The sequence below is a fragment of the Aureobasidium pullulans genome, assembly GCF_000721785.1.
Source record: "Aureobasidium pullulans EXF-150 unplaced genomic scaffold scaffold_1, whole genome shotgun sequence".
Lineage (NCBI taxonomy): Eukaryota > Fungi > Ascomycota > Dothideomycetes > Dothideales > Saccotheciaceae > Aureobasidium > Aureobasidium pullulans.
Genome location: NW_021941021.1, coordinates 2,542,761 through 2,563,637, shown reverse-complemented (window position 1 = coordinate 2,563,637; position 20,877 = coordinate 2,542,761). Strand labels below are relative to the sequence as shown.

General features: G+C 50.0%; 12 protein-coding genes across 12 annotated transcripts; 7 read left to right on the top strand and 5 right to left on the bottom strand.

Annotated features, from left to right (window-relative positions):
• Positions 1 to 113: 113 nt before the first annotated feature.
• Positions 114 to 1,396, bottom strand: M438DRAFT_310083 (DltD N-terminal domain protein). Its single transcript, XM_029902403.1, has 3 exons — positions 704 to 1,396; positions 496 to 652; positions 114 to 440 (listed from the first exon to the last, which is right to left on the bottom strand). The coding sequence occupies exons 1-3, from the start codon at positions 1,203 to 1,205 to the stop codon at positions 188 to 190; spliced, it is 912 nt and encodes a 303-aa protein (XP_029766274.1). The 5' UTR covers positions 1,206 to 1,396; the 3' UTR covers positions 114 to 187.
• A 1,237-nt stretch (positions 1,397 to 2,633) lies between these two features.
• On the top strand, positions 2,634 to 3,255 carry M438DRAFT_262138 (putative ubiquitin conjugating enzyme; the record flags this gene model as incomplete). Its single annotated transcript, XM_029899794.1, has 4 exons — positions 2,634 to 2,675; positions 2,737 to 2,801; positions 2,857 to 3,081; positions 3,132 to 3,255. The coding sequence occupies 4 exons, from the start codon at positions 2,634 to 2,636 to the stop codon at positions 3,253 to 3,255; spliced, it is 456 nt and encodes a 151-aa protein (XP_029766273.1).
• A 391-nt stretch (positions 3,256 to 3,646) lies between these two features.
• On the top strand, positions 3,647 to 7,408 carry M438DRAFT_402066 (kinesin-domain-containing protein; the record flags this gene model as incomplete). Its single annotated transcript, XM_029909578.1, has 3 exons — positions 3,647 to 3,776; positions 4,126 to 6,607; positions 6,665 to 7,408. 3 exons carry the CDS (start codon positions 3,647 to 3,649, stop codon positions 6,921 to 6,923), a joined length of 2,871 nt encoding a protein of 956 aa, XP_029766272.1. The 3' UTR covers positions 6,924 to 7,408.
• Positions 7,409 to 7,814: 406 nt separating this feature from the next.
• Positions 7,815 to 8,929, bottom strand: M438DRAFT_263014 (carrier protein Rim2p/Mrs12p; the record flags this gene model as incomplete). The annotated part of the gene is made up of 3 exons (XM_029899855.1): positions 7,815 to 8,018; positions 8,075 to 8,816; positions 8,868 to 8,929. 3 exons carry the CDS (start codon positions 8,927 to 8,929, stop codon positions 7,815 to 7,817), a joined length of 1,008 nt encoding a protein of 335 aa, XP_029766271.1.
• An 18-nt stretch (positions 8,930 to 8,947) lies between these two features.
• M438DRAFT_19438 (uncharacterized protein) lies at positions 8,948 to 9,379 on the bottom strand. Its single transcript, XM_029899286.1, has 2 exons — positions 9,033 to 9,379; positions 8,948 to 8,983 (listed from the first exon to the last, which is right to left on the bottom strand). The coding sequence occupies exon 1, from the start codon at positions 9,303 to 9,305 to the stop codon at positions 9,093 to 9,095; it is 213 nt and encodes a 70-aa protein (XP_029766270.1). The 5' UTR covers positions 9,306 to 9,379; the 3' UTR covers positions 8,948 to 8,983; positions 9,033 to 9,092.
• Positions 9,380 to 9,719: 340 nt separating this feature from the next.
• M438DRAFT_351406 (uncharacterized protein) lies at positions 9,720 to 10,448 on the top strand (the record flags this gene model as incomplete). Its single annotated transcript, XM_029906711.1, has 3 exons — positions 9,720 to 10,137; positions 10,193 to 10,362; positions 10,404 to 10,448. The coding sequence occupies 3 exons, from the start codon at positions 9,720 to 9,722 to the stop codon at positions 10,446 to 10,448; spliced, it is 633 nt and encodes a 210-aa protein (XP_029766269.1).
• Positions 10,449 to 11,037: 589 nt separating this feature from the next.
• On the top strand, positions 11,038 to 12,406 carry M438DRAFT_341776 (uncharacterized protein). Its single transcript, XM_029904584.1, has one exon. The coding sequence runs from the start codon at positions 11,123 to 11,125 to the stop codon at positions 12,347 to 12,349; it is 1,227 nt and encodes a 408-aa protein (XP_029766268.1). The 5' UTR covers positions 11,038 to 11,122; the 3' UTR covers positions 12,350 to 12,406.
• Positions 12,407 to 14,140: 1,734 nt separating this feature from the next.
• M438DRAFT_380244 (uncharacterized protein) lies at positions 14,141 to 15,823 on the top strand (the record flags this gene model as incomplete). The annotated part of the gene is made up of 3 exons (XM_029908881.1): positions 14,141 to 14,183; positions 14,515 to 15,151; positions 15,200 to 15,823. The coding sequence occupies 3 exons, from the start codon at positions 14,141 to 14,143 to the stop codon at positions 15,612 to 15,614; spliced, it is 1,095 nt and encodes a 364-aa protein (XP_029766267.1). The 3' UTR covers positions 15,615 to 15,823.
• A 113-nt stretch (positions 15,824 to 15,936) lies between these two features.
• M438DRAFT_331028 (uncharacterized protein) lies at positions 15,937 to 16,272 on the top strand (the record flags this gene model as incomplete). The annotated part of the gene is made up of 2 exons (XM_029903372.1): positions 15,937 to 15,966; positions 16,021 to 16,272. 2 exons carry the CDS (start codon positions 15,937 to 15,939, stop codon positions 16,270 to 16,272), a joined length of 282 nt encoding a protein of 93 aa, XP_029766266.1.
• On the bottom strand, positions 16,258 to 17,384 carry M438DRAFT_402064 (Clavaminate synthase-like protein). The gene is made up of 2 exons (XM_029909577.1): positions 17,010 to 17,384; positions 16,258 to 16,957 (listed from the first exon to the last, which is right to left on the bottom strand). The coding sequence occupies exons 1-2, from the start codon at positions 17,354 to 17,356 to the stop codon at positions 16,441 to 16,443; spliced, it is 864 nt and encodes a 287-aa protein (XP_029766265.1). The 5' UTR covers positions 17,357 to 17,384; the 3' UTR covers positions 16,258 to 16,440.
• A 164-nt stretch (positions 17,385 to 17,548) lies between these two features.
• M438DRAFT_288041 (DUF814-domain-containing protein) lies at positions 17,549 to 18,722 on the top strand (the record flags this gene model as incomplete). Its single annotated transcript, XM_029901647.1, has 5 exons — positions 17,549 to 17,621; positions 17,677 to 17,717; positions 17,777 to 17,903; positions 17,958 to 18,211; positions 18,271 to 18,722. 5 exons carry the CDS (start codon positions 17,549 to 17,551, stop codon positions 18,415 to 18,417), a joined length of 642 nt encoding a protein of 213 aa, XP_029766264.1. The 3' UTR covers positions 18,418 to 18,722.
• A 232-nt stretch (positions 18,723 to 18,954) lies between these two features.
• M438DRAFT_341774 (uncharacterized protein) lies at positions 18,955 to 19,687 on the bottom strand. Its single transcript, XM_029904583.1, has 3 exons — positions 19,651 to 19,687; positions 19,250 to 19,489; positions 18,955 to 19,186 (listed from the first exon to the last, which is right to left on the bottom strand). Exons 2-3 carry the CDS (start codon positions 19,484 to 19,486, stop codon positions 19,109 to 19,111), a joined length of 315 nt encoding a protein of 104 aa, XP_029766263.1. The 5' UTR covers positions 19,487 to 19,489; positions 19,651 to 19,687; the 3' UTR covers positions 18,955 to 19,108.
• Between the last annotated feature and the right edge of the window lie 1,190 nt (positions 19,688 to 20,877).

The following is a 20,877-nucleotide window of genomic DNA, read 5'->3' as shown; positions in this document are numbered from 1 at the left end:
TCAACCAACACAGTCTTGGACGAGTTTCGCACGCAAGAAGCCCAGAAGGCACTTTGGGCCATCATGTTGAGAAGAAAATAATACATTTTCGAGTGTTCAACATCGAAGGTGTGATGGCGAACGAAGATCTGCCTTCATAAGCAGAAGAAATACCCCGCACAAGGCTAGCCCCAAAACAGCAATCTGTTTATCTGAGAAGGGTTCTCTTCAAGAACTCGACCTCTTTGGCCAACAGTGTCTCAAAATCCTTCCCTTCGAATATGCTAAAGTGTCCACCAGGAAGCATTTGCAACTCCTTTGGCTCTCTGGCACGACTGTATGCTTCGAGCATTGCTGTTGTAACGCCAACAACATCTTTCTCCGGTACTTGCATCAAGAGCGGCGTGGGTCCGATTTGGTGAATGCGAGCGGATGGGAAATACTCTATTATGCTTTCGAAACTGTGATGTACATTGTAAGCAAAATATCTCGACACCAGGAAAGCCTGTTGCATACCTTCGGATGGTCAGCTCGTTTTTCCAGCCGATCTTCTCGACCCAGGGAGAGAAGAAGGCAAAGCTTTCGGCATGCGGTAGTGCAGCCTGGTCGACTGGGTTCTCCACTATGACTGGCATCTTTCCAGGCTCGTTTCCTGCTGCTCTAGACAGTCGTTCTGTATAGTGTGAGCCTTTCTCAGATTCCGACCAAGCTCGACATTAAATACCTTGAGCAAGCATTCCATGGACCGTGTCCTCAAAGTCCGTTCTCAGATTATTTATGAGAATGTCGCCTGTGGAGAAAGGTGCCACAGCTATGACTGCCTTGACACGACGATCGATAGCAGCGACCCAAGTCGAATGGCCACCACTGTAAGAATAGCCCCAGAGACCTATCTTCGATGCATCCACATCTTCTCGAGACTGAGCATAGGTAATGGCATCTTGGAGGTCGCTAGCTTGTTGTGTTCCGACAATCTCGTTACGAGGCTCGTTTTCCTTCTGATCGCTGGACCCATAGCCGCGGTGGTCGTAGACCAAACAAGCGATCGGCAAGACGGAGGTGAGACGTTCGGCCAACGTGTCCAGATACATCTCTTTCAGGCAGGTCAAGCCATGCGAAATTATCAGGCAAGGGTATTTGCCTTGTGCATCTTTCGGTTTGAAGATCCAGCCTCGCAATGTGACATGGTCAATGGTCTTGAATTCGATATCTGAGCGTTCGGTCATGTTGCTTGCGAATAGGAGGGGGGAAAGTGGCTATGATGAAACATGAACACAAAGGGCGATGCGAAGATCTTATATGCCGAGCGCGGGACCGGTGTAATGCTTACCGTCAGCTGAAATCCTTCGAGCGTCTGGGCTTACCTAGATAGCGTAACGCTAAGAGATCCCATACCATACGCTTTGCTCGTTCTGAGAATCTGAAAGAGCCATGAATCCTAACATCAGTTACAACTGCGAAACGTAAGAGCCCAAAAATGTCAATACCATGCCGTGGATCGATCCCTGGTACCGCTCATTCTTGGCAAATCATCATATTACCGAAGTCTACTTCACTGGCCAGAATGGACTGCATGACAAGCGCTTTCGTAGCGCGTCAGTGAGCGCGGGTTGAGGGTTGAGTGCGACTGTTTACTCGAAGCAATTGGTATTGCAGCGCGCATGGTTGGCAAGACTGCCGAGTGGAGACTCGCTTAGACGATGAACTGCTCAGACAACCGAAGAACGAGGGCTTCAATCATTGGGACATCATGCCCTCAGGCGAGCGGCGTAGAGATGTTGAGTAAGCACTGCATGGAGGATCCAGGGTCAGACGATGATGTGGCATTTACATCGTTCGGGGGATCTATAATATCCCAGTCCAGAGATCTCGACTGCCAGCCTGCCAGGTCTGCAGCAAGCATCATGTACGTAGCCGCGCGACGAGGCTCGAATTCGCCCGGTCGGGTCATGGATTGATGCCTGAAGATGGTAAGAAAAGATGGCTTGCATACTCTATAGTTCATTCCTCTATACAAGTTGCAGTCAACTGAAACATTCTGAATAAAGTCGGAGGTGGAAGCCGAAGAGGAGTAAGGCCCATACGGCGGTTGCGCGTACAGCTGATGGATGCCGGAGAGATGGACTGGGGAGCAAGAATCTATGGATCGGTAGCGGGATCGATCGGATCCCGACATGTCGGGACCATGGACGGACCTTGAGGAAGCGGAAGATGCGATCCAGAGTAGGATCGACTGCTCATGCAGAAGGTAAATGGAGCGAGATGAAAGAGTGAGAAATGCAAGCGAGTCGAGCGGAGGGATGCATCGAGAAGTGGATTGAGATGGGCAATTGATTAAATATTGACTGGCGTAGCAAAGCGACGAGAAGGAGATGCATCTAGTGGCTGCTACGCAGCTGTTCAAAGTGCACGTGGTTGTTGAGAATCGAAGGGTTGATGGATACAAAAAGGATGTCGGGCCTCGGTCAGGGTGTTCATCTTCAGCAAAGTGTTTGTCAACGGCGCAAAGAGTGGCGTCAGCGTCAGTCCCTCTGCCCCTCCTCTGGACAGCTCCTTCCCTAAGAACCATCCGTCCTTGACCATCGTCGCCTTTCCGCACCTTCCTCAGAGCTTCATTCACCAGCCATCTCACATCCCGAACTTCCGTCGTCAACATGTCTACCTCAGCCCGCCGCCGTTTGATGCGCGACTTTAAGGTACGGACAGTTTGATGGCTATCTCGAGGCGAAGATTGTAGCTAACGGCTATCTTTCACAGCGCATGCAAACCGACCCTCCCGCCGGTGTTTCGGCCTCGCCCATAGCCGACAATGTTATGACATGGTAAGCCTCGCTTTAGAACACTTTATGAGGACACACGTGCTCATCCAGCGCACAGGAACGCAGTCATCATCGGACCCTCAGACACACCCTTCGAGGACGGCACCTTTAGACTCGTCATGCACTTCGAGGAACAATACCCCAACAAGCCTCCGGGCGTCAAGTTCATCAGCACCATGTTCCATCCCAATGTCTACGCCACGGGCGAGTTGTGTCTCGACATCCTACAAAACCGCTGGAGTCCCACATATGATGTCGCCGCCATCTTGACCAGTATTCAAAGGTTAGCATGGCAGCTTGTCTGTCTCTTGTTCATGCTGACATGGTTGACAGTCTTCTCAACGACCCCAACACGAGCTCACCAGCCAACGTCGAGGCGTCGAATCTGTACAAGGACAACCGCAAGGAATACTACAAGAGAGTGCGCGAGACGGTCGAGAAGAGCTGGGAAGACTAAGGGACTAGCACTTGATTATAGATGTGCTATGATGGTTCAGCGAGGCGTTCGGCAAAGGCGTCGCTACATGAGGAGTTTCACCAGGGACTGCATTTCTGCTGTTATTTTACTGCGCATAAGACACGAAACATGACACATGGGGGCAAGGAAGAACAGGCTGTTGGGATCATCTCGGCCTTGTCAAATACAGACACTCACGAACTTGAGATATTACTATCGTTCTGATGCAGTGATCCAATAGAGGCAGAATGATGGCATGGTCATGCACAGCGCATAGCGGCATATAGGCTCAAGTGCACAAGGGGCTGATATAGGGCTGACTCGGTCTGAAACGCTGAAACCGGGGCTGGCCGAGGCTGCTTGGCCAAGGAGAAAGTTGCATGCTGGCCAAATGTTCAAGAGGCACCGAGAAAGAGAAGACCCATATTCTTGCTTGTCACTCTGTGCAGCTATCGTTGTCGATAGGAAAAACGAGCATCCTCTCAAGCAGCGCGTATTATTTGTACACAACGGCGGTTGCTGTGAGGCTTAATTGAGTTTGGCCCTGGGCCCCTTGTTCATTCAACTCACGGTCCACCACGAACTTCTCCAGACGTGCACCGGAGGGCGTGCATCTTGCATACACGACCGCTTCTACTTGCTAGCCCCTCTGTCGCCAGCCTACCTGCCCCTCGGTCGAGAGAGTCGATTCCCTACCAAGCAGGCCACGACCTGCGCAAACAAGGCCATCATGGCGTGAGTCGACGCTGCCTCCCCCACCAAACAATCACGAGCCTGTACTAACAAGCCACCAGGAGCAACTCTATCAAGGGCACGTCTACCCACCTTCGACTCTCGCATCGACCCTCGCACTCAGCTAACTTTCCACAGTCGTCGCTCGTTTCCGGCCGCAAAACAAAGTCGAACTCGCCAGCGGAGGTACCCCGATAGTCCAATTCGAAAGCCCCGACACTTGCAATGTCCAGTCAAGAGATGGCGGCGGCGGCGCCTTCACCTTCGACCGCGTCTTCGACATGGCCTGCCGTCAGTCCGACGTCTTCGACTTCTCCATCCGTCCCACCGTCGACGATATCCTGAATGGTTACAACGGAACCGTCTTTGCCTACGGTCAGACGGGTGCCGGAAAGTCGTACACCATGATGGGCTCAGACATCGGCAGCCCCGACCACAAGGGTGTCATTCCGCGCATCACTGAGCAGATCTTCGCATCCATCATGGCCAGCGAGAGCAACATCGAGTACACGGTGCGTGTCAGCTACATGGAAATCTACATGGAACGCATTCGCGATTTGCTCGTTCCTCAAAACGACAACCTGCCAATCCACGAAGAGAAGAATCGCGGTGTCTACGTCAAGGGTCTTATGGAAGTCTACGTCAGCAGCGTCGACGAGGTCTACCAAATCCTGGAGCGCGGTGGCATGTCTCGCGCTGTCGCTGCTACAAACATGAACCAGGAGTCCTCCCGTTCCCACTCCATCTTCGTCATTACCGTCGGTCAGAAGAACGTCGAGACTGGAAGCGTCAAGTCGGGTCAGCTCTTCTTGGTCGATTTGGCTGGTTCGGAAAAGGTTGGAAAGACAGGAGCCAGTGGCCAGACTTTGGAGGAAGCGAAGAAGATCAACAAGTCGCTCAGTGCTCTCGGAATGGTCATCAACGCCCTGACAGACGGCAAATCCTCTCACGTCCCCTACCGCGACTCGAAACTCACCCGTATCCTACAAGAATCTCTTGGTGGTAACTCGCGCACCACCCTCATTATCAACTGCTCGCCCTCGAGTTACAACGACTCTGAAACCGTCTCCACCCTCCGTTTCGGTATGCGAGCCAAGTCGATCAAGAACAAGGCCAAGGTCAATCAAGAACTCTCCCCTGCCGAACTCAAAGCTCTCCTCCGCAAAGCTCAGTCTCAAGTCTCAAGTTTCGAAACCTACATCTCCAACCTCGAATCAGAAGTCGGCACCTGGCGCAAGGGCCAAGCTGTCCCGAAAGAGCAATGGACTCCCACTCTCAAAGATGGTCCGGTCAGATCTGCGCCTCGTCCTGCCACCCCATCGCTTCTCGGCGATCAACGAAAGGGTGCCGAAACCCCCACTTCGACAAGGCCCGACTCAAGAATGGATTTGGAACGCGCTGGTACACCAACGACTGCTATGGATAAAGACGAGAGAGAAGAATTCTTACGACGTGAGAATGAGTTGCAAGATCAGCTTGCTGAGAAAGAGTCTGTTATTGCCACAACTGAGAAGGCACTACAAGATACACGACAAGAGCTTCGCGATTTGAGAGAAACACACGGCCGTGTGAACAAGGATAACGAGAAGCTCGCTGGCGATGTCGAAGGCTTGAAGATGCAGGTCGAGCGCATCACTTTCGAGACCAAAGAGGAGTCCATTATGATGGACAGTCTCAAGGAAGCCAACAACGACCTCTCTAACGAACTTGATGAGCTACGAAAGGAGTTACTCGAGGCGAAGATGAATGCACGTGAGACATCGGCCGTTATTGACGAGAAGGAGAAGCTGAAGAAGGAACGCATGGCTCAGATGATGGCTGGCTTCGATCTTGGAGATGAGGTCTTCTCAGAGAATGAGCGCAGCGTGCAAGAAGCCATCAAGCAACTGGATGCCCTTCTTGAGTCTACCTCCAAGGGCGAGGCACCTGGGCTGGAATCTCTGTCGAAGTTGAGAGAAAGATTGGTTGAGACACAAGGTGCCATTCGCCAGGTCGACCACTCCAGCCAGGGAGGCGCTCTCGAGCACAAGCTCTTGGCCGTACAAAAACAGTACGAGGAGCTCCTGCAAACAAATCTTTCAGAGGCCGACGTCGAGGATGTCAAGCGTCGTCTGCAAGAGTCACTTGCATCGCATACCGATGGCCAGACAGGATCATCGGACCTCAACGCTGCCCTGGCTCGTCAGCAAGAAGAGAACCTCCGTATGCGCAGCGAGGTTGAAGCTTTGAGGCGTCAAACAGTCAATGGAGCAAATGGCGCCAAGTCGTTGCACCAACAACTGGCAGATTTCGATGCCATGAAGAAGTCTTTGATGCGCGATCTGCAAAACCGTTGCGAGCGTGTCGTTGAGCTTGAGATCTCGCTCGACTCGACAAGGGAACAGTACAACAGCGTCTTGCGCTCAGCAAATAGCAAGCAGCAACAGAAGAAGCTGGCCTTCCTTGAGCGCAACTTGGAGCAACTCACCCAGGTCCAAAGGCAGCTGGTCGAGCAGAACGCCCAACTCAAGAAGGAGGTCGCTATTGCTGATCGCAAGCTGGCGGCACGAGGAGAACGCATCCACGGTCTCGAGCAATTGCTTGGTGAGAGCCAGGAGAAGCTTATGCAGGCCAACCATCGGTACGTTGCCAACACTGATCTTGACGCGATGAAACTTCCGCTAACACACACTCACAGCTTCGAAGCCCAGCTCACTGCAGTAAAAGAACGCCTCGAGGCCGCCAAAGTCAGCGCCGCCACTCGCAACGGCAACATTAACGTCGCAGGAGGTGCAGCCCCCAATGGCTTCGGAAGCCAACTCGGCAGCCGTATCGCAAAACCGCTCCGTGGTGGTGGAGGCGAAGGTCCCATGGTCCCGACACTCGCCGGCCTCCAACAACAGCAACAGCAAGAAGGCCCAAAACGCAGCAGTTGGTTCTTCAACCAGAGAACCTGAGGTCTGGCGAATTAACTCTGGCGGTCTTGTTCTTACTGCTCGCATTTGGGTTGTTGGTTTGGTGAGACTGCGGGTTTGCAGTCTTTCTCTCCCATTGGGTGAATGATCAGAAAGTGCATTTAGAGGGCGTTTTCTCCATGGAGTTCTTTCATACAAGGGCGGTTGTTATTGTTTTCACTGCCTTTTCCCCTTCTTGCATATCGGTGCTGCCATTCCATTTGAGCGCCGTAATCCCTCAATCTTTATGAAACACAAACAAACAAATTCCCGATCTTGTTCTCACACTGTTCTCCTTTTTAACCTTTTGATGTTATATATTGGTGACAATCTTTGGCCCATCGCCGTGCTTGTTGGAAGAGAACATTAACTTCCCGTGTAGGCAAAGAGAAACAGCATTCGACTCTAGCAATTGACAACCAATTATTCTACTAGCTCGGCCGATGTCAGGCCCTGGTTTTGGAAGTTGAACGGTTACACCCTGTTTGACTCGAGGAAAGCTATACTTGCCGCGAGAGAGCAATCAATAGACAGTACAGCGTTTTCTAAGCGATGAACTAGCATAGTCATCGACTGCTATAGAACAGTTTCTAACCACTCCATTCTGGACGGGGGTTTAGATGGCTCTTAGACGTTGAATTGAACCATGTACTGAAGCCTACCATTCGTACAGCTTCCGGGGTCGCAAGCCACTGGCTGATCCAACATGCTTACCTCACTGTCGATACCCTGGACGATCTAAGCAGAAATTGACCCAGAACACTGCAGAGTATCTGGTACCTTGTGATTTGCGTAGGGGTTGGATCACTTGTCTCCCGTCCAACCGAGCAGTCCTACAATGAAACAATGAGTCGTGCTGGCTGGCCACGACAAGTATCCCCTGGAAAATTACCATCATCGAAGATAGTGAAGGACCGCCTCGTATACTCCAAGCGTTATCGTAGCTGAAGGCACAGCGCGCAACATGTGTGGTGTAATCCCTCCATAAAACGCAAGCACCCCTTCTTCTTTCCAGATCGTTCGGGAACACTGAATCAGCGATGTGTATTTGAGCTCTCCACTGGGCAGTGGAGCTTGACGCAAACGTGTCCGTATAACCTGTGATATCGTTGTGTCAATTGGTGTGTTGTGAGGACGAGTTGTGCGTTACTGACTTCGTGGGGATATGCGATCACCCCGGCAATTAGCTTTGCAATGCCAGCGGAGCCGCCAATTCCAAGGTAGGATAGGATTCGGTACCATGGTGTGCGTTGTGATGGTAGTTCGCAATCTACGACTTCTGGAGGTATGTCGACACTGCTTTGCGAAATCTCCTTGATCCTTTCATAAAGAACGAGATGAAGGGCACTCTCCGCGACACCGAGGTAGCTTGCACTGAGTCCACGGTAGAACCCTCGAATACCCTCTTGTTTGAAGATCTGCATGGCATATTGGAAACTGTTGCGGTGGCGAGGTAGTGAAGTTGATGGCGAGTTGTCTAATTGCATCCGTGTCTTTATGAGCCAAATTGGGTTCGTGGCTGTTCCGGTGAGGATGCCTGCAGTTGCGGCAGCAGCTGTATGGACACTTGATGCACTATCCTCGACATGGAACCAATTTGCATAGATGCGTTTGCAATTCCCGTACGTGTAGAACTTGATCGCGGTCGCTGGGGCTATCCCAAGAATGCTCGGTCCAAGTCCCGTGTATAATCCTCGCCACCCTTGTAGCTTTTGTGCTGACATCAAGTTTTGACTTGTGGTTTTTGCGCGATCAAGCCATACTCTTGTAAACGACGCCTGAGGCATGGTCGTGGCTGCAATGCGTTGCCGAAGATGCGAGTAAAGATTCGATTGTAAACGTGTGCGCAAAACGTCCAGAGGTGCCGTAGCTATCGCAGTCGCTATACCGCCGGCCCTGTACACCAATATTAGCATCTCTCGAGACAAGAATACTGAGGCAATTTACCCGCCCGCGACGAGATGCGGCCATGACTTCTCCTGCAAGCGGACATGTTGCGCGTCCGGCATGGCGACGTCGCGCAGGAACCGTCCTTGAGCAAGGTGCAGATTATCAAGCAAGTGCTGAATGGCTTCAGAATGTGAAATCGGCACAAACTTGATACATTCTCACCGATAGGATGTCTTGACAGCCAATCAGAAAATGGACACATTCGGATGTGTGTTGATCACCTCAGTTGACATGCCAACTTCCGAACGTGAACCAGTTCGATGGTGTTTTACGATACACAACCGCTTCGGTGCATCCCAGTGGCAAACTCGAGCCGATGAGGTAGACAACTCCTAGAAAATACCAGTTTTGTGGTCGCCTTGGCTCCATCGATGTTTGTTGGTGTGGGCGCGAATAGCATGGCTGCATAAATGTTGCCGTAGCGCTATGCTGCATACCTCTCGCTGTAAGAGAACAGATCCTATTCTGGCCTAGACGTAAGGCTCGAAACAGATCCTCGCGCAGCGTCTCCAACCACAGCTTGGATCCTGATCCCGGGCGCCTCGGTGACTGCGTTTGTAGAGGGATTGCGTCAGCGTTAGAGTATGCCTGTCAATCAACCAAGGACTAAGTTTACCATGCAGGCGTGTTGATGGCGTTATACGCAGGACATGGCAAAGCGCAGTGTTGTAGTAGCGAAATCGTGCAGATGTGTCGGTTGCAGGCGTGGTGAACGGAAGAGACCTGTTCCCGGTTTCCAGTGTTGCTAAATGTCTCTCGCCGCAACGAACGACCTCACACGTTTGATCAACACATCGTCTCATATTTCTGGCCAAAGAACTTCCAGGCATCATATCTGCTTGACACAAAATGCACTACCAGCTGTCAGAAGTCAGTATCAGCGATGCCGAGGCGTTGGTCCGTCAGTGCCAATTCCCGGCAATGCGACAAGACCCTCTGCGAAAGATCATGTTTCCAAAATCGAACGGGGAAAAGGAAGAAGAAGAAGAAATAAAGTGGACAATTGAAGGTCTTGAGGAGAGCTTGGAGAACAAATCATGCTATTTCCGACAAGTGACTTACGGCTCGAATTGCGTCGGCTTTGCTATCTGGACTCTAGAGTCAAGCGGTGATGGAGCGACGAGGAGGCAGAAGTCGAAGCCGACTCCACTTGAAAAGCGCGAGTCCTGGAATCCCGCAGGACTGGATGTTGAAGCTTGGAATAAAGTCTCGATGCGTCTGAGAGAGGAGCGTCAAAGGGTGTTGCTTGATCAACAAAAGATATGGAGTAAGTCTACAAGCGGCCCTCACACTCGATATATCAGCTTAATCCTATCAACCAGGGCTCAATACGATATCGGTGGCGCCAGAGCATCAAGGAAACGGTGTTGGAAGTATGCTTGTACGCTGGGGTTGCGACATGGCGGACAAAAATGTCCTGAATTGCTTTGTTATGGCATCTCCCGGAGGACTTGCCTTGTATAATAAATTCGACTTTCTAGTCACAGGAGAGGTGTGTACAAAGTATGGTTCCTTCACTAGTATGTTTCGTAGACCAAAAAGGCCGATGGAGTGTGCTGGATAGCGGTTGTTGATTAATGATATTCAGACAAAAATTTCGCCCCCAAGCTCTCGTCCTTCGAGCGGGGTAGTCCTTTCCCTCTTTTCTCATGGAATTACAAACACACAAAATCTTGATCTTTCCCCTCTTCTAATTTTCTCTGGATACCGGCATTGTGTAGTAATAAAGGAAGTGGAGGGATGTTGACCCACTTTGTATATTTTGATTAAGGATCAACGCTGACCTGAGCGGCAAACTGCAGACGCGATGTAGCACGCTGCGGTAAACACATCCGTCACAGCCCACATATTATCGCGACACAAAGTAAGAAGTATATTGCATGAGGCACACGGTGTATTAGTGTACTTATCTCTGCATCATTGACAGACATCAACAGAGCAGTCATGATTGTCAACTTCGTCTCTCGCACTCCATAACCCATCTAGCTATGGCGTTGGAAAGGTGGAATCGCCGTCTTGTGGGTTTATGCATTGCTTTCGTCTTGTTCGTCGCTATCTTCCATACTCAAAAGATCCTTCCTGCCTTCGAGCCGCTACCTGGATTGGACCACCACTTCGAGTACGGTCAGGCGATAACTTTCAAGCAAGATTACGAGTTGATACAATCACTCAATCTCAATACGTCGATAATTGAATATCGTCGCTACTGCTTCACGGCAAGCCCCCAAGATGGCCTTAGAAGACAATCGCTAATGGGGCTGGACTGGCCGTTCCTCAATGACACCCTAGCCGACCGTGTTTTCGTCAATCCGCCTTTCAGCAATGGAGAGAATCAGGCAGTATTCCCCTTATGTCAACAGACGCAAACCGTACAAGTTCCTCTGGATAGAACTACTCTCCATACCGATACTGGCACGCTCTTGCTCGGTACCGCCACTTTTCTCACACGCCTAAATGAGAGCTTACCGGAAATGGCTCATTGGCTCGCCAACACCGAAACGAAACTTCTGGTCGTCCTCCGTGACGAATCTCCAAAAGAGGAAGAGATGGAAGCTGTGATAAACAAGGCAGAAGAATTGGGCATAGCAGTATTCCTCATCTCAGACTCTTCCATGACCGGAGAGGCTGAAAGCAATTTTGGACTTGCAAAGCATCTATACACACATCTCTCTTATAGCACGAGGTGGATTGGCGTAATCGACGACGACACGTTCTTTCCTCCTTTGTCTAGGATGCTGGAAGCTCTCATGCCCTACGATCCATCTTTGCCCTGGTACATAGGCGGCCTGACAGAACGTCATTTGGGTATCAGCACTGAAGGCTTCAAGGCTTGGGGAGGCGCAGGTATCTTTTTGTCAGTGCCACTATTGACTCTACTGGCCGACAATCACGATACATGCATCTCAATGTCCCGGACTTGGGGAGATGCGCTGTGGCGTGATTGCATCTTCAATATTACATCGCCAACAGTGCATCTGACCAGATTAGACGGATTGCATCAGCTTGATATGTTTGGCGATTTGTCTGGCTGGTATGAATCTGGAGTGGCGTCTACACCTCTGAGTCTGCATCACTGGAAGAGCTGGCACTATTTCAACGTCCCTTCGGCGCATCTGGTCACCAATATTGCAGGCGTAGATGCTTTGTTTCAGAGATACAACGCGACCGACAATGTGGTCTTCACAAACGGCTACAGTATCGCGCAATATCCAGGTGGTCTACCGGATATGGGTCTCGTCGAGGGGACCATGTTCCCCTACCCAGGAGCTAAGATGCCCGATGCGGTTGGCGAGCTTCAAGACAGTCTTGGAAAACTAAGGCCGGCTTTGGAGGAAGGTAGGGAGAAGATCAGCTGGCGATTTGTGACAGCTGTCAGTATGGGTAGTGCATGTGTCAGGCAATTCTATGTCAGGGGAGCTTCTGCAGGACAGAGCTCTGACAGTGTAATTGAGGTGGACTGGTGCCGAAGCTCGCGCTAGGTACAGAAAACCATTGATATCATCGCTCATAGAAACGTAAATATTATATATCATGAATGCGCACAAGGGAACTCAACAACAACGTCTCAATGAGACCAACATCTCGCAAAGGTCCATCATTCGGGTCTGGTTGGCTGGCTAGAGACACCCGGATGGTATGCCTGGTATCTCTGTCTCTCTCCTTCGGATCCTGGTAGCTCTCTTGGACTCTTCATCGGCATCTCCACTCTACCGGCCATAGCATCCAACTCATAACTCGCATATGCATCCGCATCATATCTCTTCAGATACTCAGGCTTCACGGTACTTCTTATCGACGACTCCTTTCCAATCCTCGAGGACGTATCATCGCTCAATTCATAGACTTGGCGGCGACGATAGCGGCGCCAGAGAAGCGGGCCGGCGACGAGGATGGCGAGGAGAGGTACTGCGATACCAACACCTACGCCGATTCCTACGCCTGTCCAATCGCGTTTTGATTCTGGAGGTGTTGCTGCTGCTGATGATGATGATGATGTGGTAATTGTGTCGATGGTGGGGATGCTGCTGGTGGGGACTTCTGTCTTGCTGCCCGTGACTGTGATGAGATTGGTTCTCGTGATGATGGGTTCCAGTGTAGAAGATGAGGAGGACGAAGTAGACGACGAGCTTGATGAAGTTTCCGAAGACTCCGAAGACTGCGATGTAGATGTAGATGAAGAAGCCGTTGTGGAAGAAGACGCTGCAGATAGACTCGATGACGACGAGGAAGTTGTAGACGAACTTGTTGAAGAGGAAGTCGCAGCTGACGATGAAGCCGCAGCTGATGACGAGGCCGAAGAAGCAGTACCTGCGCTGAAATCCCAATTGCCTACCGGAAAAATCTGAGTTTGGTTGTTGCAACATGTCGAGCTATCACCCGCACAGCAGAAATAAATATCGTAATCTGTATTCGTGACTCCAGTCCTCGAGGTACAATTGAGTACCATGGCACCTCCTTTGTCTAGAATCTCGTCAGATCTCAAATAGAGTTTGTTGAAAGATGGACGGATACTCACAGGTGGTGCAAAACTGTGGGCAGTTGCCCGATTGCCACGATTGATCGGTGCAGCTTCCTCTACTTGGGTTCCAATCTTGTTCACTTCCCGAACACAATCTGTTCGGAAGACAATCTCGACCAGGGCCGCAGCATGGTACTGCCGTATCAGATGAACTGGATCCAAGTACACCCGTACATGGCACATCGTTTTTTGCGATGCTGCCATCTGGAAAGTAACAACTCTGTTGCACAGAATGTTGTACCAAAATAAGAAGTAGAAGCAATGGTGACAAACGCCAGCGAACCATCTTGAAATAAGCAGACTCTGACGACAGCTTTCAACAACGTTTCGTCCAAGAAAGCACAAACTCGTTGACCAGCTTGGTAAATGAATCTCATCAAGAGAGTCGAGGAGAACCTGTGAAGTTTTCATCTCTTCCTGTCCTGCCGGACTGCCATCATGGATTTTCCAGGCGGCTACTCTGCATGAAAGCAGTATGTCAGTCGGATAGCACGGCGATTAACACCACAAGACCATTTGCCATTATATTGAGAAGTCGCATCATTTAATCTGATATTGTTCTTGCAGGCAGCTCTTGTTGGTGACACTGCCGGAATATTCTGTGCTTAGACGAGGTCGCCGAAGCGCCCGGTCCCCGATTGGTTGCTTGAACCCGTTGTAATGGTTCGTTCGCGGCTGTCTAAGTTTTGTCTGTGACACTATTTGCGATTCCTGGCAGTGCTTTGTTTATGGCCGTGGTCGAAGTTCCAATATGGCACACCTTCCAGAAGCGGCATCAGAAGGAGATGTTGCTGGTAAGTCTGATGCCATCGCAACGGAGAAAAGCTTGAATGTACGTCCTTCAAGATCAAAGTGTAGACATGGACACATACATTATACAATAAACACAGACAACAGAGGCCTTGGACACTTGCATATGATCACCGGGTAAAGTGATCGAGTTGTGTGCCGAAGCGAGCGAGGGAAACCAGTGGCTCCGTACAAGGCTTCCCCATCAACCACCTGGCAAAATATGCTACAATCCTCTCCCTTCAGTCCTCAAATCTGTCTTGACCACCTGCTGGGTTAACCACTGACAAGGAGCCTACATGGAGCCCTTAATCAGAAATACTATCATTGCTGAAGCACAGCGTCTGAGATCTGGTGATGGGAGTGTGACGCTCGAGCACAGCAGTCTCTCAGAACAGGGACGGTCTCATTACATCTTCGTCGTCACCTTGGCAGATGGTTCCAAAATGATCGCTCGCGTAGCAAGAACACAAGGGAGTGAAAATCTCGAACGACGTGCAATCAACACTCTTGAGCACATTAAGGCCTCCAATACGGATTGCCAGGTCCCCCGAATTCATTGGCACAACCTCGATCAACCTCGAGAAGTTCCTCCAGTTATACTCGAAGATTTTATCCAGGGCAGATCGCTGAACGTCTGGAATTCAGCCATACCGGAAGAGCTCCAGCACGCTTTCTTGGACTCTCTTGCTCAGTTCCTCCTTGACCTTTGGTACATCGAGGCTCCAGAGAGCCCAAGCGCTTCGTCGACCGTAAGACCATACTCGAATTGGCTGGAGAACGAGATCGACAAGGCCATCCGCAGATGCATAACGGGCTCTGGCAAGTGGGGAACGGCCTCTGACTATCTGGTGATGCGATCTATGATCCCACAAATCGCTCACCGCTTTGACGACTTTCAAACTATCGGGATTGCGCATGGAGACATGAATGCGCACAATTTCATCGTGAACGAGAGGTTAAAATTGATGGGGTATGTTAACACAATTCATCTTTGATACCCAGCGTACTTACGATACAGTGTTGTTGATTGGGATTGGACATTTGAAGCTCCCCTGCCAGCCGTGGTCCAGTATCCGTGGTTCATCGCTGACGTACCAGGCTGGCATAACGACGGCGTAGAACTCGGAGAGACTTTTGAGCATAACAGAGACTATCTTGTGACAATGCTCAAAGTTAAGGAAGAAGCAACAAGGAAGATCGATACAGTATCCATCTTGCTTGGCCAAGCCTCAGAACGACAGAGATTTCAGTCGGCTATCAGTTACAGAGACATTCACAAAGAGTATGTCGTATCAGACCCCGTATTCCTGGAAGCAAAATCTGAGGATATCAGACCACAGCTGGAAGCGTTTCTGATGAAGCATCCGGAATTGAAGGAAAGTTCCACTGTTAAGCAGATTGAATGCGCCAACCAGATCGACTCGTCCCAATGAATGGTCAATCAAGATATATGATTAATATGATATGCTCAACCAGCTGACCATAATCGCGGCCCGAGACGAGTTGAGCCCATACGGAGTCGTCATCCATGCCTGCAATATGTTCATCCGCGCTACCGACCACAGAACGTTTCAAGTTTCGAAGCTGTGGTAGTATGTCGACTTCTTGTAGAGCAGCTACTCTTGTTGCAGAGGATTCAATCTCTTCCAACATTACCCCTTGTACAGGTTTAGTGCAGAGTGTTCACGAGCCGTCTCTGTTGTCGAAATTCATTACTTTCGGGACTAGAATAATCGTTATTCCCTTATGCAATCAATGCGTAACTGGTCGGATCTCGATGAGATGGTATGTATTGACAGCTTAACTCTCCTCGCTCTTACGTCTAACATCTTTTTCCAGATGACATACTACCTTGCCCACCAAGACGAAGCAATGGCAATCGCGCTAAACAACTACGCCACCTTCCACGAACGTTATCTCACTACAGCAGCAACGGCATACTACTGGCGTCGGTTATTCGCAGCATGGGCGAGCGTACAAGGCTTCAAACCGCAACTTTACGAAACACGTGCCGATGGCGAAGTGGTGATTCGAGGTATACCTTTCGAGGCTTATGCTTTGAATGCTGAAAAGCCGATGCCGAATCTCTAGATCGTTTTTTCGTCATTTTCTATGTTAGCCTGTTGTATTGATACCATCTGTCCTGTTCAACATAACATGTCTCCAAATCGAAATAAGATGTGTATGTATACGTCTAATTTATTGCACCACAGATATATGTGCGGGTGCAGTCATGAAGGAAGACAAGATTGGTCTGCATTATCGGAACCACCAATTGACAGAACCAATCATACCCTGACCAATACCCTTGATGCTATGCCACCATCCCTTAGGGATGAACAGCCCATCTCCAGGACCAACCTCGCATTGAAGGCCTTCAGCAGTCCAGAAAGCATCCGAATGAGGCTCCCAAACAGCCCGTTCTAGAGCTATACGTTCGGCACCTTCCATCATTTCGGCGCCTCTCATAGTGGCGTTCGCAGCCCCTCCAATACTAGCTTGGACATGATGAAAAATGGCATTACCCAAGTCTGGCTTGAAGAGGCGTATCTGCTTCCTGCCGGCCAGTTGGACAAACAGATTGGGATTGGGATCGCGGTGTAGAGGCGTATATGTTGGTGCTTGGCCTAGCCAGATACTTGTGTCATAGACATCGCCTTTGCCAGCTTTGAGCACAATCTCCGGAGTAGGCAGATCCTCCAGCAGAGAAGAGGGTAGGTCAGACAAAGAAGCCTGAGCTAGGTAAATACTGGCTTTGGTCTCGAGCTCAGTGGCGCTATAGTTGGTCAGCAAGCTGTTCCTAATCTCAAGACGCATGGATCACGCACTCGAGGAAGAACTGAAGAGGCTGGTGCACTTGAGCAAACTGGCCGCCTTCATTGGTGATCTCAAGAGGAACAACAGTCGAGCCCCATTTCTTTAGATAGGCAGTGTTGAGGATCGGGTGAGAAGGTGTCCCCGAGGAAGCATCAAACCATTTGGGAATGGCAGGTATCGATGAGAATGATCCTCGAGGCAGAAGAGATGGCACAGCAGGGATGAAGGCGTTGTCCCGAAAGGTGGTCAATGAGGCATCGCCGAGGATTGGTACAGCACGAAGACCAGATGGCTTGGAAGTGTAAGTTCTATTCTGTCGCAGAACATAGCATCGCAAAGAAGCAGATCTTGTTAGCATTTCCAGGATTCATGATTGGTGATGCATCTCGAGAATGTTGATGAAGGAGCATCGGGAAAGCCAAGACAAATGCTCATCATCGGCCGAGGTGCGGCAAGCTCCGCCAAATATTTGTTCGATGCGACAATGAGTCTAGATCAACTTTCACCATCTGACATCTTTTAAGTGTAACCCCAGATTTGTATAGACAAGATGGTCTACTATTTCACAAGTAACGTAATCTCGCCATCGGCGTACATTTACATGGGCAAGGACAAGGTCGAAAGTCAGCAATCACTCGTCGCATTCAACATACGAAGAAAGCGCTGACTGGCCTAGAGACGAGGACCTGATCGCTCACGGATGGGAAGAGGATGTCTGGGTATGGGAGACTGATATGCGCCGACACTCAAGATGCGCAGTCTGACCGATCAACCACAGTTCCACGTCGACAACCTTTCCAGTGCCCACGTCTACGTTCGTCTCCCCGAGGGAGAATCATGGGAGGACATCCCGAAGCCGCTTCTGGAAGACTGCGCACAGTTGACCAAGGCAAACTCGATTGAGGGTGAGGACGGCCATTCGCAAGCTTCAAGAGAATGGGACTGAGACGGAACAACAGGCAACAAGAAGGACAACATCACAATCATCTACACACCATGGTCGAACCTGAAGAAGGACGGCAGCATGGCCACCGGCCAGGTCGGCTTCAAGGACCAAAAGAAAGTCAAGCGTGTCTACGTCGCAAAGAGGGAGAACCCCATCGTCAACCGCCTGAACAAGACAAAGGTTGAAAAGTTCCCAGACTTCAGACAAGAGAAGGAAGACAGAGCAAGAGATTTGAGGAAGAAGGACCGGACTGTCATTGCAGCAAAGGTGCGACAAGCGACCTACCACCACAGGAGAGACGCTCTAGCTGACTCTTACACCAACAGGCAAAGGAAGAGGCTCGAATCGCAAGAGAAAGAAAAGAGTTGGCATACCAGAGAGATCACGCATACGATGAGTGGAACTCGGAGGAACAGGTCATGGCCTCTAGCAACCAGAACCGCGACTCGGACTGGGAGGATGACTTCATGTAGGGAAGACAAATCAACGAAACCAAAGGTAGTCGAGATATCAGAGTCGTAAGTCAGGTGAATGACACTCTAGCGTTATTCTTCGCGCATAATTCGACCAAGCACACCGGCTCTCACGTCCTCCTGCTCGAGTACTCGAGTAGTTACTGTCTCTGCTCTGAGCTTCTCCACATTTCGGGAAGCGCGTTCTAGCCATCTTCTGAGTGTTTGTTTTCTCTTTCGTCTTTTCTCCATCAACCCTTTGACCAACGAGCTCATCAACAAAATGGCCAAGTCATCTCACGCTGAATGTATTGCCACACCCACCGAACTCTACACTTTGCTCAATACCCTTGGCGCTGTGTCACATTGCCCACCGCTTCTAGCGCCATATTACGATATCAATACTTCTGCCGCTGAAGCAGCAGGCTACACACCAGAAGCTATCTCGCCGATGCGCGATTTACCATATCTCGACATCGAGCTCTACGACCGCGCATTCGAGCTCGAACCAAACACGTATCTAGTATCATATTTGAGTGCTGCAGACAAAGGCGATTTCGAATCTCTACACGAAATGCTGCATGATGAATTTATGCCATCTACAGCTTTGCGATTGCCCTTCCTGACCTACGGCCTATCTCTTGGTCTCTTCTTGCCCGGCGTATCTCATGATCAATCTGTGCAGTCACCTATCTCAAGACAAGCCTCTTCCTCACAATATCTTTGAAGCATCCAAGGGCTCAATATCAGAACGCACAAAACGAAGCTGTGCGCGATCCTCGAGCTTCAGCTACAAAGAGACACGGAGTTGTCAGCAACAACACGATCGAAATTCAGACACAACTCGACTTACTGAAGCAGGTGTATCGGTATCGAAAATAATCTTCCACTCGTCGAGGTCGCCAGTTTGCAACACATGTTTTGCGGCGTAATCGAACTTTGTTCTGAGCAAAGAAGCCAGCTTTCCGAAAGACGAGTTCCGGCGCATTTTGATCTCAAGCCTCTCGTATCCGCTTATGGGTTTCTCGACCATCAACATCACGGTAATTGTGGGTTCCAGCATTTCGGGGTCGGTGGCATAGCTAGTCATTGTCTGCAAGCTGTCAGTCTTGATTCATCAGAAACGGCTGTGCTGCGTTGTCTTGTTGGGGCCTTGGTGGCGGGAGTAGAGATCGTGGCATAATAATCCCGACATATCTGCCATCAACTCCAGGCAGGCGATACGCTTTTCCTTGATGTTCGAATTCGACTTACAGGGGCAGCGAACTGCATATCTGATGAACACGTATCAACACTCTCGTTGTCGAACATGTCTTCCGTCAGCTCGGGCATGATGCTGTACTTGAGGTATGATTCGAACGAATGATCAGAGCATGGTAGGTCGATAGATGCTTATATATCACAATCTCGCCCGTCTGGTGTGTTCTATCGTTTGCCTGTATCATGTATGATGCGGATCTGCCTTTGTTGCTGCTTGATATAGTCTGATTGGAACAATGATGTCGTACAACCGCTAGTCAATTCCGCTGTGTTCCTTTCTTGTCTCCTGTTCCTGCTTTGTCAGATCAAACATGGTAGGATCTGCATCAATGGCCAGCGAGATCTCGTTCAAAGCCGCCTCTCTGGAGCCTTCAATCCTTGTTTTCACATCTGGGACACAAGATCTTGAACCGCAACGTTAAGAGTGCGAGTTATTAAGGGTCACGCAAGCGGCAAATTCATCTTAGCATTTGTTTCAACCAACACCATCAAAAACAAAAGGCGAAAAGAACCGTCGCTCGAACGGATTGAACCGCCGTAATAATCGTAACAAAAACAAAAAGTTGACCACTGGTCCAGTCACCCAGCCACCACCTCAGCTACTCATACGATTTGTAGTTTTTTTTGGGGGGGGATTTTCTCGTCTGTGGCTGGTCTCTTCCGGGGCCAGTGGCCAGCAGATTGGAAAGGCGGTGTGTATATAAGGGTTTAGAAATTTGAGTGAAGGACTTGGTTCAAAAAGAAGATGGTGCGAATTTTGGTTTTTGGTCGGGATGGAATTGCTGGTTGCTCTTGTTGTGATGAGGTGTTGAGTTGTAACAGTTCTAGTGCTTTCTTTTCTTTGTTGTTTGTTGTTTCTTGACATTGATATGGTATATGATGGTGCTGTGCACCCGCGTGTACTGGAGACGTTCCCCCCGAGCCTATGTTTCCCTAGATGATGCCTTGATACAGCTTCAACACATTCAGGTATCATCGAAACGGGATCACATAAGTGACGACATTCCAGAACAAAGAGCTTCTGCAGCTGCAACATGAGTTTGTCACGCTCCACAGAAAGTCTTCGACACCTATTTGTAATTTTTATCCCTTTGAAGAGACCAGACGCCTAAGAGACCCGCACTCAAATTTCCCTTTCACAGCATCTTTGAAACATCCAAGGCCTCAGCACTAGCATAATCAAAACAGAAACTCGCACGATTCTTCAAGCCGAGCTACGTC